General features: G+C 42.2%; 1 protein-coding gene across 7 annotated transcripts in view; it reads right to left on the bottom strand.

Moving 5' to 3' along the window:
- Positions 1-274: 274 nt before the first annotated feature.
- Positions 275-16,342, bottom strand: part of lmo7b (LIM domain 7b) — a 36,738-nt gene continuing 20,670 nt past the window's right edge. For 3 of the 7 annotated variants that reach the window (XM_037754282.1, XM_037754317.1, XM_037754292.1), the window contains 19 exons: positions 15,866-16,014; positions 14,847-15,018; positions 14,081-14,698; positions 12,036-12,380; positions 9,954-10,068; positions 9,067-9,228; positions 8,764-8,939; positions 8,581-8,644; positions 5,816-5,841; positions 5,584-5,691; positions 5,377-5,466; positions 4,450-4,631; positions 4,179-4,223; positions 3,551-3,603; positions 3,302-3,467; positions 2,999-3,184; positions 2,781-2,889; positions 1,067-1,169; positions 275-855 (listed from right to left, as the gene is read on the bottom strand). In XM_037754282.1, the coding sequence (XP_037610210.1) occupies positions 833-855; positions 1,067-1,169; positions 2,781-2,889; positions 2,999-3,184; positions 3,302-3,467; positions 3,551-3,603; positions 4,179-4,223; positions 4,450-4,631; positions 5,377-5,466; positions 5,584-5,691; positions 5,816-5,841; positions 8,581-8,644; positions 8,764-8,939; positions 9,067-9,228; positions 9,954-10,068; positions 12,036-12,380; positions 14,081-14,698; positions 14,847-15,018; positions 15,866-16,014 (2,892 nt within the window). In that variant the 3' untranslated portion in view covers positions 275-832. The remainder of the gene's footprint in view (positions 856-1,066; positions 1,170-2,780; positions 2,890-2,998; positions 3,185-3,301; positions 3,468-3,550; positions 3,604-4,178; positions 4,224-4,449; positions 4,632-5,376; positions 5,467-5,583; positions 5,692-5,815; positions 5,842-8,580; positions 8,645-8,763; positions 8,940-9,066; positions 9,229-9,953; positions 10,069-12,035; positions 12,381-14,080; positions 14,699-14,846; positions 15,019-15,865; positions 16,015-16,342) is intronic. The other 4 variants (XM_037754302.1, XM_037754326.1, XM_037754332.1 and 1 more) reach the window with 4 other exon arrangements.

Genomic DNA, 16,342 nt, shown 5'->3' with positions numbered 1-16,342 from the left:
TCTTTGTAGCTGCTGTTAATTTTTGGATCCCTGTTACTGGATGCCATTGTTGTCAGTTAAAGTCATATTAGTACACGCTGGCAAGTACCTGTACTGTCATAAAATATTAGCAACAGAAGTCATATTGTACATTACAAAATAGTTACTGCTCTAATAATTTGGGCATATTCAAATGACATTTTTATCCACAGTTTGACACTGAAATGTCTATTTTACTATGAGACCAATGATGCCACCATGTGGTACACAAAGGAACAACATATAAAAACTCATATAGATGTTTAGTTTACTTTATTTACAAAAAGATTTCAGTTAAGATTCCCATATTCAGGTGACAAATAGATGCATTATATATACCACTGATTTATCCCAAAGTGCACTTGGTGAGATTACAACAGAACAGAAAGTGCCTCAGTACAAGTTAAAATGTGCCTCCATACATGGGTTACATTAACAAGAAATATCTGATATCTTTAATGTACTAATGGTCAAATATAGAACAAGGATATGACAAATAGCAACACTAACATTAAGAAAAGCATTAAGCAAACACTAATAATTCTCACAATTACTTTATTTCATATATTAATTCTACATTTTCTTGGAAAGAATTAGCAGAAAAAGGACAAACTAAGTAGCACATTTGCTTAAAAACAGCCATTAAAAAAAGTCTACCTTGCATATAGATCTGCAGATTGTTTAAGATCTAATATCACATCGTAGTTCAATTACTATAGGAGACTTAAGTCATGGCCTGGCTGTGTAGTTTTGTCCAACAGGAGTTCCCAGCGATTCGGCTGCTTACTCTGTGATCTGGAGTACAGCATGTTGGTCACATGGAGGGGGCACCAGCGGCTAAAATGTTAATAATAAGCGTTATTAATGATACCGTTTGATTTTTACTTGACAAGCAAATGAAGTGCTAGTTTCCTGCACAGTGATAAAGCCCAGTCCAAGTACATTTGGTTTTAAGTGCATGATTAGGATTCATTCCTGTTCTTCACAGCAAGGAAAATTGGCCAAAAAAGAACAATTGTATTGAAGTCTCACAAAGACCGGTACTCACACTTGAGTTGGAAATAACAGGGCTCACAGTGGGGCTTCCTGTTTCGGATTCGAACCTGGACTCCAGTCTCAGTTCCTCCGAGATGCCGGTGGCAGCCCACACACTGAGAGGAGGAGGGAGAGAGGTGAGAAAACAAGTACAGAACTATTTAAAAGAAATCCAGCTGACCTGGAACGTGGGCCTTTTGTGTCTAAATCATTTCACCAGATTGTCCGCCACCCAACACAGAACAAACCAAGCTTTGTTCCTGCGTACAAACACATATAGCATATTAATATTCTATGAGTGTTATGTGCGTCTGTAACTCCTATGGAGCAGAGAGTTGCAAGAGTGAGTCGACTTTTACATCTACATGCTAATGAACAAAAGGTCGACTAAATGTGGGGGTCGTCTGCCAGAGACATTTTCACAATAAGCATCTAAAAGCGAAGCAGGACAGCGGGCTGGCGTCTTCCCCTAAAAAAAACACATGCAGAAAATAAGAGACAAATAGCACACAGGACTACGGCATGAGGCCAGATGCCTGACACAGACTGGGAAACAGACTGGTTAGGAAAGATAGAAGCATGGAAAGGTGTTAGAAATGCTCCTGCTAGCAGGTGCCTATAAAGCTGATATGATTTTAACTACAGATATGAGACTCCTACTGACCTTTCTGTGCAGTCACATTAGTCTTCAGTCTTAATTACATTTTCCCACAATAAGCACCAAAAAAAGGAGGTCAAGTCACGGTTCTGATGCGGGTAATACACTTTGGGCAGAATGAAAGGGTGTGTAAGCCATCTCTAGGCACGCTTCCATCCAAATGTAGTGCAAATTTTAAACAAATTTCAAGAAAATCAGCAAGAGAAAATGCAAATTAGTGCGCGTTTCCATCATAGACTATAAAATATGGATATAATCTACGTGATGTCACCCATAGGTTTCTGAAGAGCTGTTGTGAAGCTCAAAGTGCTTTGGCCGTCGCCAACTGGGCAGTGATGACACAGCCTAAAGGCCGTTACACACCAGCAGCGTTTCTTTTCATGCGATTAATTCGCATGTCGATATATTTTTTTGAACTGTTGTTTTTTTTATCATGAGTACTTTCACATAGAACGCAAATATTACGTGGCGAAAAAGCAATTTTTTTCCGTAACAAGGTTGGTTTTCTGAGCTTTCACACCATGGATAAAGGCATCAACCAATCACGTTCTGCGGAGCTGGTTGAGTTGCGCCGGATGCTCCGTAGTCCGAATCAGGACGGCAAACTTTATTACTCCTTTCAACCTTGACAAAAGGTAACACACACTAGATCCAGTTCCTCTTCAGTGGAGCAAAAGCTTGAGTGACAAATAAGTCACATGCTTCATGTACAGTATGTCTGGATTTATTTGCAGTTTCCTTTACACCGAGTCACATATTGTTTTAAATATACACCGACTTTTCCACCTCAGCCAAGTTTAAAAAAATGTCTGCTATATTTTTATGCACAAGGTGAAAATGTGCACAATAGGTGGAAGGCAATGCTGTGTTTTTTAGTCTGACAGCGTAATATTGTGTAAGGTGATGGCACATTACATCACGTGAACTCACAGATCAAAGTTGAACAAAGGTGAACTCTGACCTGCGAGATTGACCCGTACCAAAAACGTGAGCCGATTCATGAATGAGTAATTATTCACAAAGAGTGGAGCTACTGTGACTGCACCTCAACCCGGTCATGACCTCTCACCTGGAAACAGGCGAGGTGGAAGCAGAGACTAAGGGCCTCTATGACCATGGCTGCCCCACTACCCAGGACACGCTCACACACACAGCAAGTCCTCCTGCCACTGACCATCCTGAGGCAGCACATGTTAACAGTGTGAGGCCAAAAATCAATGACGCCATACAGAAAATACCACAACATGCACAGGAGAGACAGGCTTTATATTCTAATGCATTACATACCTGCCATGTTGAGAGGAATCAAATGTGTGTCGCTGGGACAACATTGATCCAGTGCTGTAGCGGGAGGAGGAGTTCCTACTCGGAGCGCAGTAACCTGCAGCAGCCGAGTGTGGACGAGGGTAACTGAATGTAGCGGTCGAGAGTGAGGACTGACGCAAACTATCCAGGTCTTCCAAAGACTCGTACCTACAGAGAAGACGTCACAGTTCAGAAAATGGTAGTAAGAGGGTAAAACACGGGGAGGAAATGTCATAACCAAAGGTTGTGAAACAAACGGCTGCCTAAAGGTGCAAATACACCCACCTCTTCATAGGAGCCCCGACATAGATGGGCTCCTTGTAAAAGCTGCTGCTGCGCTGACGTATCCAGCTGTTGTCGGTCAGAAGCTGAGTCCTTTTCTTCATCTCCTCCAAAATCTGCTGCCTGTCTTTCTCAGCATTGGACTTTCCTTTTCTTTTCCTCTCATCACCTGAACCAATCAAAGTTTGGGGGGGTCAGCCCAGTACATCAGCAGAACAGAGGTGAATATCATGACAGAGAGGGTGGACTAACCTCTGGTCTGTTTGAGGGGGCCAGCTAATGCTGGGGTTGACAAGGACTTTGCCCTATGGGTGAAAAAAAACAGACAGTCCACATTATTCTACAAAAATACTCATCTTTGATAAAGATTTTTTTTTAGGGATGCAACTAATGATTATTTTCTCAATTAGATTGATTGGTTGTTTATTCTATAAAATGTCAGAAAATGGTGAAAAATCTGTGCAGAGGAGTAAAGACACCAGAAAATATTTACATTTAAGAAGCCGAAATCAGAGAATTTTAACTTTTTTTTCCTTTAAAAAATTACTCTAACCGATTAATTAGTCATCAAAATGGTTGTTGGCAATTAATTTAATAGTTGACAACTAATCGATTAATCGTTGCAGCTCTACATTTTATTTTTTTTTATTTTGCTTTTAGGGGCTACACCAAACTGGTTGCGTGCTGATGTTTGCTTGAGTTGTAAATAATACCCACCTAATGAAAATAGCTATATTATGTCATATTAAATATCTTGGAACAAACAATACTGTGTTATGTTTGCACACAAGCAGACAGGACTAGTTATAATATTTAGCTTTGGGCGTAAAAGGTCCTAGAGTAGTATGTCTAAGTCATACAGAGCTAATGTTGTTCTGACCTGTGTGCAGAAGACAGCTTAGCAAAGCCACAGGAGTCCTCAGCCCTGAGGTGCAGCGTGAAAAACATGAAGGCCCAGCCAAAGCACAGCAGATTCAGCAACAGCAGCAATGTAAAAAAGATTATGACAAGTCATGTTAAAAAATTGCGAAATAAAGTTCCTCAAACTTTCATTCAATAGTAAGCACAATAACTGCACATGCATGACACTGTTAGACCCAGAAAGGATGGATAAGGAGCTGACAATATTGAGGAGAAAAAAGTTGAATTACCAGGCTTGTTCAGAAATCTTGTCACGCTGCTCTCCTCGTTCATTACTTTGAGGTTTTGATCCTGTTTCTTTCAGCTCATCTCGGTCAGGGCTCTGCTCTTCTTCTCCTCCTCCTCTGGTTTTGCTCATCAATCCATTCACGTGGAGCTGGGCGCTGGCAGGGCTCTCAACAAAGGTGTTCTGCTTCAAAATCGAGGTGATTAAAGAAATGACACTATAGAAACCATGTAAAGCACTGAAATTGAAAGTGGGCCAGGGACCCTCTAATGAATCCTGTGGGATTCCTAAAACCGTATTGAAGGGAAAGCAGAAGCCAGAAAACGTCCGTCTAATTAGCAGTAAAGGTGTAGCAGGTTGTATTTGTTCCCGTCAGCACGGTAATCACATGTGTCAGAGCTGCTGATCAAAAATACCAACTCATACTTTAACCAGTCTAATATCATCACATCATGATGTGGGGAAGATGAAATATTAGGATCTTGATAAGAATTCAAAATTATAATAGAGCATGGGGCTGGACATCATATACTTCCATCACACTGTTCTAAACCCTTATACACATTTACAATTTATTTTAATTAATTCATGTTCATTTCTGATTTCTGACTAGAACAACTTGACAAATGGTGCTGAGCAGCATCTCTAATTAATCATCAGTTTCCCAGCTTTCAGATGATGTACACCACTTCTATGTGGCATAAACTGCTGACCTGCTATCTCCCCCTATACACCCCCCGTACCTCCCTAAAAAAGACAAAAACGTGTCTATTGTGGGTCTCAGAGGGTTCATGCAACTACAGTGCTTGGGGTAAACTTTTTCTATGGTGACTTTATAGAGGAAAATCTCATAATATGTTTTAAGATCTCTCAGTTCTAACTAAAAATGTTCTGCAGCTTGGAAAAGGCTCAGAGGACCACTCAACATTACCTCTGACTTCCTGCATAACTCCCCCTTTGCATCTTGTTGAGCCCTCCGCCACTCTGATTCAAGCCTCTCCTGATCCCGCTGGTATTGCTCCTGAAAAAAAAAAAACAAGCGCGCACACACACATACATTTAGCTGTAAACTTTAGATGAAGTTCAAATGAACAAGGACTGTGCTGTGTAGTTCAGTGTTGGGGACACAAGTCTTCACCTGTAGGAGGCGCTCCTGCTCTTCCTGCCACTTCTCCTGGCGCCTCCGATCCTCCTCACGGTCCCACGACCAGCTGGATGAGGAGGGGCTGAGGGATGGCACCTGGAGCTGGTGATGCACAAACAGACTGTGTGGCTCAAACACGATCACAAACTCTTTCAACACACATACGCATAACTTATGTTTGAACATGCATACAAACATCCTTTGATCAAGCGGTGTGGCAACTCACATCGGATATTGCAGATTCTGAACCTCCTGTGAGAGAAAATAACAGGTCAGCAGAGAGGACATGATACAGTAGCTCCTAAAGATGATCAAGGCCACACATACGCCACACAAAGGTTGGGGACACATTAGAAGACTGAGAAACCAAAGCATTTTTAAAATACACTGGATCATGCATTATGTATTTTCGACTGTTTGCAAGTCTTTGCCTGGTTTTGAACTAGAAAAAAACCCTCATACTTCGTTTATCCTGCTGACCTCTGACAAATGTTTTACAGCATCTTCCTACGTAGCACAAAACCTTTGGGTGTAGCCAGAAACAGTATGAACATTAAGTATACAGCCCTGCTAGATGCCTCAGTTGCTACGAAACAATGTTTACTGAAGACCAAAATACAACCATGTTGGACAAAATGAATTGTTGTTTTTCTCTTTGTAGAGCTTTACCTTTAGGACTGACTCAAATATTTGTTCACGAAAGGGTACCTTTTGTACTTTGTTTGTTTTTGTGTCTGACTAAAAGCAACAACAATTTCTGAAATTGGTCCAGTATTGAGGGAGAGTGCTGTAGACGGCAGCTGCTCACGGGCGGCAATATGGTGCTATTGGGGCAAGCTGGCACCGTCATTCACATCCACTAAAAGTGCCTATTTTTGCCCTGACAGGCTCCGATTGTTATTACAAGTGTCTGACATTATGGAAAGAGTCTCGCTCAAGGAGAAACGTTCTGAAATCTGGAAGACAACAGTGGAATAGTGGAATACATCCATGGTGGAAATGCAGGGCAGAGTTTGTTGTGTTGGAGTACAGAAAGTGCGTCTTAGTGTTATCTAAAAGATTTTCAATGTAATGGCTGAATATTTAGATGATTTCGACAATGTGGATGAGGTCTTTGAGTTTGATGGACGCCTGTATTTATTTGAGTCAGAGAATACGGTTATTCAGATTTCACAACAAGACTTCTCCTTAAGTGGGACTTAAACACAATAACAAACAGACCGGATCAAGAGAATGGTAAGAAAACGTTTTATTTCTCTGTAGGGTCCTTTCCATAATGCTGTCAGACACTTTTAATAACAATCTGAGCCTGTCAGCGGCAAAAACAAGCACTTTTAGTGAACGTAACACGTTACATTGACGCTGCAAGGGCAAGTGAGCAGCGTCAATGTAACGTTACGTTCACTAAAGTAACGTTCACTCGTTTAGCTTCTGCCGGTTACAGCGTTATCCCTTTGGTAAAAATACCAAAGTTACCCTTTAACTATGAAACGTCAAATGGTTCACATGTGGCGTGAGAGGTCTACAGAGCTTCACAGACTAGACCTGACCAAGGATCAGCAAGTCTGTATGTAAATCAGCTCACTAATCTGCGAACGTATCCCCACCTTAAAGCGCACAAATACTGAAAAAGAGACAGTTAAGCAAAGACTTAAACATGCCTTAGTAAATAAAGAAAAATGGTATTCACACTTTGCATCACAACACAAATCCGCTTTGTTCATTTGTTGCTCCACAACAACTAGTTTGTTGCCCAAAGTACAGTTTAAAAACACACACACGCACACACAGTGCAAACATTTACCACACAAGTAAACCCATGAGCTGAATCCCGCCGAGCCTGAAGAGAGAAGCCATTGTTGTAGGACACACATTGGATTCATTAACAACCACAAAGGACAGCATTACACATCACTCATTGTGCAAAAGAATGAGCAGTAAAAGAAGCATTTGTTGCACATCAGATATGGTATGTTATGGACATGATCAGTGCTGTCAGCTCTGTGGTTGCGAGGTAAAGTTATGCCAAGATGAGAACCATTTTTTGCCCCAGTTTGCAAGCGCCGTGAAAATGCTACATCTTTAATAGTAGCTAGGCTGCATTGATGAAAATACTGTTCAAGTATGAGACTAATATTATTATAGTGGTATAAAGTGAAAGTTCTCATCTATACACTGTGCATCTTCTGATTCCTTTTAAATCAGCAGCCCTCTTCTTAGAATACTACTAAAATACCCAATAATTAACCAAGCCAAGCACCAGCCACCAAGCTGCTACCCAAGAAGTCTAAGGGCTCTTTCACAAGCCATAGTCCGTTTGGTTAGTCCGAATCAGGGTGAAATTGATACTTTTGGTTCATTTTCTATTTAGTCTGGTTCACAGTGCACAAATTAAAATGGATCAAATTAAAAAAAAAATATTTGCTGAGGAGCGTGTAGGAGGAAAATATTGCTGTTGAAGTGTTTTCACTTTGATATCTCTTCTCCAGTTTATCTCTATTTTATTGACTGTATTTAACATATCCTGTATGTTCTCTTCGGCCCAGATATCAAGCAAACATTAGACTTCTGCAGAAGTCCAAGTCAGTCCTCTCCCACTCATGTTAACCTGCATTTACCTGTGTCCATCTCAACTTATGTCCACACAGGAAGCCTGCGTTTTGGTTTGCTTAGAAACCAAACCACTTGCGAGAGATGGTTGTTTTGGTCCGCACCAGACTACGATTACTACGTTTACAACCGCCCAAACTAACCTCACCAGACTTCGATTAAAACAGACTACATGTTGGCTTGTGAAAGCTAAAGTTCAAACTGGAATTTTACCTTTCTGTTTGAAAAATTCTTCCCTCCTTTTCTGATTTTTCCTACTAATATTACTATAATCTACATTAGGAGGAAGGACAGATAAGGTGAACATTACATTATTACATACTGTATCTGAGGAGTTAGATGTTCGACATGTGCTATTGCAGACTTTATTCTTGTCATTACCTTTACTTCTGGCTGTCCTGTGGCTGTCAGCGAGCTCTCCATGCATGACTTTACCTTGTAAAACCTGGGGAGGTGAAAGAACATCATTTGATGAGCATCACTTATCAAGCTGCACTATCAGAAGCTTTTGTGCATCCATTTTTTGAATTGAAGCGATAACCGAAGCGATAAAACGTTGCTCACATTGTCCGTCTGCCCGTTGGATTTGGACACTTTCCTGACTGCGGTTTCTGTAGAGGCACCACTGTTGGCATGGTGATCAGGGCAACCTATCAGACCGGGCGCTGTGGCGGTCAGATTGAGGGTCATCCTGCTCTGGCCTGGCTGGTTGTGATGACCTCCGTCACCGGTGCTCCAATCTAATGAAAACAACCAACCATCAACGCTAAGGCCACACTGTTACTGTTTGTGACCACCGGTTAGAAGTTAGATTAAATTATCACAAATAATTAAGGCTAAGGTAAAAGACGAGACTCATTATCTTACCCTTGTTGCCATAGCGCCGGATGTCCATGGTCAGACTGCCGTTTTGCAGGGAGGATGTCATTTTATCCTTCCACTGGATGTAGTTCATGTGTGCCGCCGCAACTCCATTAACAGCCACAATCTCATCGTCCACACACAGCTGGCAAAGCTCCGCTGGACTGCCTGGGGAGGGAGGGACAGGCGTCAGGGAAATGAAGAAAGATGAGGACAGCAATGCATAAAAAAAAAAAAAAAAAAATGTACCAGCTTCAGAAGTGATTTGTTTAGCACCGACTGAGCTGCAGTATTGAGGACAAGGTTGCTGTTCCAAGTTGAAAAGTAGGCCAGTGAGCCAAAACTACATCGCTGCGAGTAAGTGACACCTCTCTCACTTCTGATTAAATATTCATACTTGAGGTTTAAATCACTGGTTTCATTTTATAGGTTGTTTTGTAGTTTTAATGCACACAAAATAAACATCAACATCCTAATAACCATGTCACATATGCCATTAGTCCAAATCTATAAAGACATTTCTCTTTTTCAGCATTAAAAAGAGACTTTTTGCTCTTTTCCAGCTTTGTCTTAGCTCAACAAACTGTCTCAGAAACCTAATTTTTGTGTTTCGATAGTGACGATTTGTCTCTGCTCTGTCTGCGCTGAGACCTGTCAGTGTCTTGAATTACTGTTCTTTTTGTAAGAGCAGGATGTTAGAACAAATTTACTCTTGGAGAAGCAAAAACAAACAAACATTGAGAGCACAATGTAGCACTGCCATCCATCCGTCACAAGAATGTCCTTGTTTTACAATACAAGGTTCAAAGCAAAGACTCAACACTATGTCAGCTTAATCATAAATGTGATGGTAAATTTGAGCAATGCAGAGATAAATACAGCGAAAGTCTTACCAGGTTGAATGGATTTGACTCTCGCCCCGGTGGAATCCCAATGAGTCTGGAAACCAAAGTCTGGTCTGCTGTTGGGTTTAAGAGTGAGGCTCACTCTCATGTCACTGTGATCCACCTGAAACACAAACGTAAAAGGTGACACCCTGTGATCCAATGTCCTGTTCTTCCTGCTGGAAACTAGACCCTTATAGTAAGAGATACACACCAGGGAGGAACCAGTTTGTTATGTACAATGTGGTGCAATCATCACGGCAGCGCTGCAACAAATGCCATCTTTGTGAAGTTTTATTGTTGATTTCAATGCTACGTTCATGTTTGTGCCTTCAGTTTGTGCTGGTTCACCATTATAATGAAAGGCGTTTCTTCATCCCTCATTTACTCAGATAAGGAGGGCAGAATATTAAAAACACCTCACACACACACACAGCGTAAAAAAAACAGAACATTATGAGCTTGAAAAAGATAAGCTGGTGACTCAGCGTATAAGCACGCTTCAGGCCTTTTAGGGCTAATACTGTTTAACGGGCTGCACACCCACACAGGTGTTTTCACTTACTCTGCTGATTAGAGGCTGATTCACCTGTGTGGGTGAAGGAAGACACTGCAGGAATATAAATGTTTGCCGTTTGCTCCATGTCTGTTTACCACACTAGTTTCTAAGTTTGACTTGCTGTTACAAAATATTAATGTTTTTGTTTCAGCTACTAATTTCATAAATAAGAACAATCATTAATTACAAAATGTAAATTCTGGATAGCTCTTTCTCCTCCCTGATCATGACATCTCAGGCAGTGAAAATAAGAAGTCATTTATTTGTTATTTTATTTGTCATTTATTAAAGAGGTCCTATTATGCTTATTTTCAGGTGCATACTTTTATTTGGGGTTTCTACTAGAATATGTCTACATGCTTCAATGTTCAAAAAATATTTTTATTTTTCTTATACTGGTTGTGCTGCTGCACCCCTTTTCACTCTGTCTGAAATGCTCTGTTTTAAGGCCCTGACACAGCAAGCCGCGGTCGGCCGTCGGACAGTTTGGGGTCGTCGGTGAGCGTCCGTCAGCCTAATTTTTTGGTGTGTCCCGCATCGTCGGCTCTAATCTGCCAATGTTGGAGTGTTTTTGGCCGATTCATCATGTTGAAGATGTTGAGAGATCGCTCTGATTGGCGGTTCAGCTTAAGCGAATCGGTGCACGAGAAGAGAAATGGGTGTGAGGAAAGCAAACCAACGAGTAAAGTCAAGAGGAAAAACACAGAAGGCTCTTCTCATTTTTCATCTCCATCTCCATCTCATCTGATCAGGACGGACCCGCCGATCTATGTGTATTAATTTATCCTCCATTGTTGCTGTTGTTCAGCACTTGTAGCCTACATGCAGGATGTGACAGTTGGTTTTGTGGTATTTGTACCGCCCTTCCTCCATTGTGATTGGGCGGCTGGGTTAAAAGTGACAGTGCAGGTGTTGCGTTTTACCCAAAGTTGAACATTTTCACTATCAGTGACTACAAAAAAAAAAAACACCAAATGTGCAGCGCTTAGACACTCGATGCCTCGTCACGCTGCTGGCGTAGCGGTTGCGGCGGTTGCTTGCCATCCCTGCGGTTGGTTTGTCAATAGCGTGGTATTGCAATATTGCAGTTATTGCGACAGCCCTAGTTCAGTAGCAATGTTTCTGTAGGGGAGAGTAACCCCCTTTGGTGTGGTCTTTGGGCTTTGTAACATGGACAAAAAACTAAATAACACACTAAAGAAAAGGGAAAAAGCACAAAAGCACAATAGGTCCCCTTTAAGTCACAATAAATATTAGCAGATAGTGAGCAGTGCCTGATCACTGCTCAAAGTAAAAATCACTTAAAACTACTTAGAAAAGTGATTATTTTTCCATCCATTTGCCTGTGATCTTCTAATCTAACAGTGGCTCATTTAGCTTTTCTATTGATCAACGGGCACCGCCACTGACCGATAATTGATTTGATAATCCCTGATTATAAAGAGTACAGTTTGATCAAACAATTCAACAATCCTAGTTGCATCAACATATACACAGTACAAATGCTGTGTGCTGAACATAATCTAACATACCTTTGGAAGGTCAGTGCTTGCATTAGATGGGAGGGTCAAGCTTTTGTTGTGGTGTGTCTGCGGGTTTGAATAAGGCTGCGGGAGTAGCTGGGTGTGGGTGTAGGGCTGATGGTGGTAGCCATTGGTCTGGAAGGACGTCTGGCTGGAGAGAGTGGCACATTTCACCTCCTCCCTCTGCTCGGTACCATTCTGCCTCGCCTGGTCAGCTTTCTCTAGTCTGATTGAAGCCGGCTGCTGACCCGTCAGATAGGCGGTCGCAGTCTGTCTTTTGAGAGAAGATTTGGTGGTTGGAGAAACAGATTCCTCTTTCTCATTTTTCATCAGCAGACCCTGGTTGTCGTCTACCTGGAGATTAACAAAAACAAGATGTGCTCAGACGGACAGCACAGATACATTTGATTGACGCATTTACTCTGCACTTGACGTGTTGACTGTGCTGACGTAAGACAGTTGGTACTGAATGTCTACAACCAACAGCCTCATATGAAAATAAAAGTGTGTAATCTTGTAGTGAGTTGACGCTGTTCACAATGGTGCAGCAGCGTTTCTATTATTAATGAGGAGGTCGATCCAAGAAAACAAAAGGTAACACAAGCTCACTCACATACAGTACTCACAAACAGGAAATGCTCTCATTACATTAACTAGCTTGAGCCTATTTGGCTGACTAAACAAGTCCCTATGCACCCTCCTGAGCACCAACTGTCCATTAAGACAGAATTACAACCGTCCACACTGTACAATAAAATCTGCAGGTGGCAGGTCCTTCTACTTTAAAAGCTCCGACACGCTCATTTTCACCCGGAGAGACAGTCCTATACTGTTTATCCCAGTCCCAACACCATATCCATCACCAGGATTTTGAGAGCGTCTAGATTTCAAAATTAGACACACTTATTCCTTTAGGAATCGCGGGGATGGGCTGTTGAAAAGTGACCATGTTAGAAAGAAATATCCATTAGACAAGTGCTCCAGGTTTATCTGAGGAAGATAGAGAGGGAGGATGGTAGTCAAAAAACAATGGTTAACAGTACTGGTTAAATGTTTTATGTACGCCTACCTGTATGCCAAGAAGTTGCCACAAAAATGTATTACTATTATTATCAACACATATCATAAAAAGACCAACATAGAGCACAAAACTAATTAATTAAAAACTCATCAACAAGCCACACCGCCAGGTGACATGCTCTTTTGTTATGATGATCATGGGAGTATTTTGAGTTGATCCCACTTGCACTGTCCTGCTGATGTAAATGCTTGTTAGCGTGCCAATGTGTATTAATCCACAGCTGAAAATAGTCCCAGACAAATGCACTAATTACTCCCATTTGAGTAAGGATTGCTAAAAACTACAGTGCCCAGCTGCTTTTGGAAATTATTTAGCATACATACAAATTTGCATTATGTCTTTGTGACCCGTTTTAAAAGATGGTTTTGGTCTTTTCATGGAATTTTTCGACAGTAACAAAAATGTAGACTAAACACCAAACTTATTCTTTAAGCCTATACTGTACCATGAAAGGAAAACAACTATGGATACCATTTTGTTAACCGTGTTAAATGCGATATTGGGAGCATTTCTATTGCCTAAGCATGGCTCTCAACAGCTAACGGTGCTAATAGCACTAACGGTGAGAACAACGGTAACAGAGCTAACAGTGTTAACCTGGGGGGGAACTGGAGGGTGGGTGCTACTGTACACTCTGTGACCGCGTCGTCGGTAGGGACGCCATATGAGCGCAGTGCAGAGCGGCAGCCGTGAGCTAGCCAGTGGGGTAAGCTCACATGCACAAACATGTGCTAAAAAGGCATACACGGCCGGCCGGCTATGTCAACAAAATGAGGAGAATCTCTGATTACAACACACACAGAGGGAGGGTGACTTCATTCTCCGCTCAGGTAGACATTACTCCTCTATATCTTTACATAGAAAATTGTTGTTTGATGCAATATTAATGCTCTGAATACTGTATAGAGAACATTTAATCTCCAGTACATTCAAAGAACAACAGTGCTATAGCTGTGATAACCAATGAACTCACGTTGCACAGTCTCGGCAGCGAGGACATCCTGGACTGCTTCATCCCAAAGGGTCTGGCTGTGATTGCAGAAGAGAGACGAGATGAGCCCTCGGACCTCCGGTAACCACGAGGAAGGCTGGCTGAGCCGGACCACGACCCAGCTCTGGACAAGTACTTGTAGACGCCTGCAGCCTGCTGGCCTCCACCTTGCTCCGCAGCTGGTTCCCAAGATGCCCTCTGACTCTCTTCCTGGGACTTGTGGTTCTGGTGGGGCAAGTCCTCCAGAGCATCAACTCCTGCCGGATTAACAGCATCAGGGATGAAAGTGGGAACTTTTGGATCAACGCAAAATGGAAGTTCCTTCTGACTGGACATGGATTCAGCCCTGGTGTTGGTTAACTTTGTGGTTGTGGTCAGAGTGGAGATTTGGTTTGTAAAAACATTTTCTGGCTGGGCCAGTTCAGATGTGGGCTGGAGAGGAGCAGGGCTGCCCTGCGCTTTGACTTGGGTCTGGGAGCTGAAAGGGCAGTCGGGAGAAGGGGTGGTAACTCCTGCTCCATCTGAAGCCAAGGAGGCAACCTGGGTCTCCTCTTCCAGGATGTTCCCATCAGAGGCAGGCATGGCTCCAACCGATGGTCCCTGAGAATAAAGAAGTCAACACAGGCTGGAGATTTGGTAACATGCAACTTTTCTGTTATCACTTTCACTACAATTATACTAAAGGCAACACAACCAGGGACACTGATTAAGGTCAGGGATGCAAAACAGAACGTAACTGTAAACGTACCTGCTTGTGGGGGCTTAGTGGAGCTGTAGGGCTGAAAGGTGCCTCAATGGCGTAGCTGCGAGCCAGCAGAGCTCGAGTATGTGGCCGGAGATCAGAGCTTGAGTATTTTGATGGAGGAGAGATGGAGTAAGGACGAGGGGCAGGGTAATGTCTGCGTGGTGACTGCTGGTCTCTGGGGAATTGGCATGTAAGGAAAGAGGAGCCAATGTAATAAAGGAAGCAGAAAAGATGGGGGTGGGGGTGGGGGGGATGTGTGTCATATTACATGAGTTCACTGTGGCGTACTGAACAGTGAGGTCAGCAGGTTTTAATCAGTGGGCAACCTCCAGTTCTGTTAAGTGAAGCCAATGCTGAAGTGTCTTAAACTTGCATTCTTTCTAATAGCCAGCAGGGGGCGACTCCTCTGGTTGCAAAAAGAAGTCAGATTGTATGGAGGTCTATGAGAAAATGACCCTACTTCTCACTTGATTTATTACCTCTAAACATTGTAAACATGAATTTATGGTCTCAATCTCTAGTTTCAAGTCTTCTTCAATACAGCATGATGTTCATTTAGTAAATTATGGTCCCATTTAGAGTCAAATAGACCATAAAGCAGGGTTTGCTTTAGGGCGTGGCTACCTTGTGATTGACAGGTCGCCACCACGGCGTTATCCGGTCTGGGAGTTGTTTGTGTTTTTGTCTTACAACTTTAACCCTTTCACAGTGTGTTTTCAGTTCATGAAAGTTATTTAACACTTTGGTTGCCTAAAAATGTCTTATTCAGCGTTCAATTGTACATAGCCCCACCTTGTAGTATCACTTCTGGTTGCAAAAAAACAAGATGACGATGGCCAAAATGCCAAACTCGAGGCTTCAAAACGACAGTCCACAAACCAATGGGTGACATCACGGTGACTACGTCCACTTTGTATATACAGTCTATTGTTTTAATCCACACTTAAAATAAATTGTTGGTAGCAACAGGGTTCGGAAGAGTTAACATAACATTTCACATTACATTTGTAGCAGGAGCGTACCTCTTCAGCATTCTGCCTTGTGCTTCGTTCTTCTCAAATTTAATCACAGCCCCATTGGCCATCTGGTTAATGACGTGCTCTCTGTCCACTGATTCCCTGCGGAGGTCAGAGTTGGTGCTTCTGCGATGATTCTTCCACTTTGTCAAGTCCTGAAACAAAATGCACAACAACACGATAACCCTGTTATAACTTCAATGTAATGTTATAAATATTTTAAGACTGAAAACACATTTTCTTTCGACTGATTATACTCTAGAAAACCATCCATTTGTTGAGATAGAAAGTTCATTCTTCAGTACCTTTGGAATGGTGGTAGACAAAACAATCATTTTTTTCTCAACTAGATGCAAATACAGACCCCCTCCAATGCACCGCAACACTGCCACCATGCACTGAGCGACTGCTTCTCCTGCTTTCCATAAGAAATGAGTGGAAAGCGTTGAGACGCCCTCCGTCACCGGATCTGGTGGAAATTCG

Source organism: Sebastes umbrosus, chromosome 2 (genome assembly GCF_015220745.1).
Source record: "Sebastes umbrosus isolate fSebUmb1 chromosome 2, fSebUmb1.pri, whole genome shotgun sequence".
Taxonomy (NCBI): domain Eukaryota; kingdom Metazoa; phylum Chordata; class Actinopteri; order Perciformes; family Sebastidae; genus Sebastes; species Sebastes umbrosus.
Note: the sequence above shows the minus strand (reverse complement) of the source record. Positions and strands in the feature narration are given on the sequence as shown.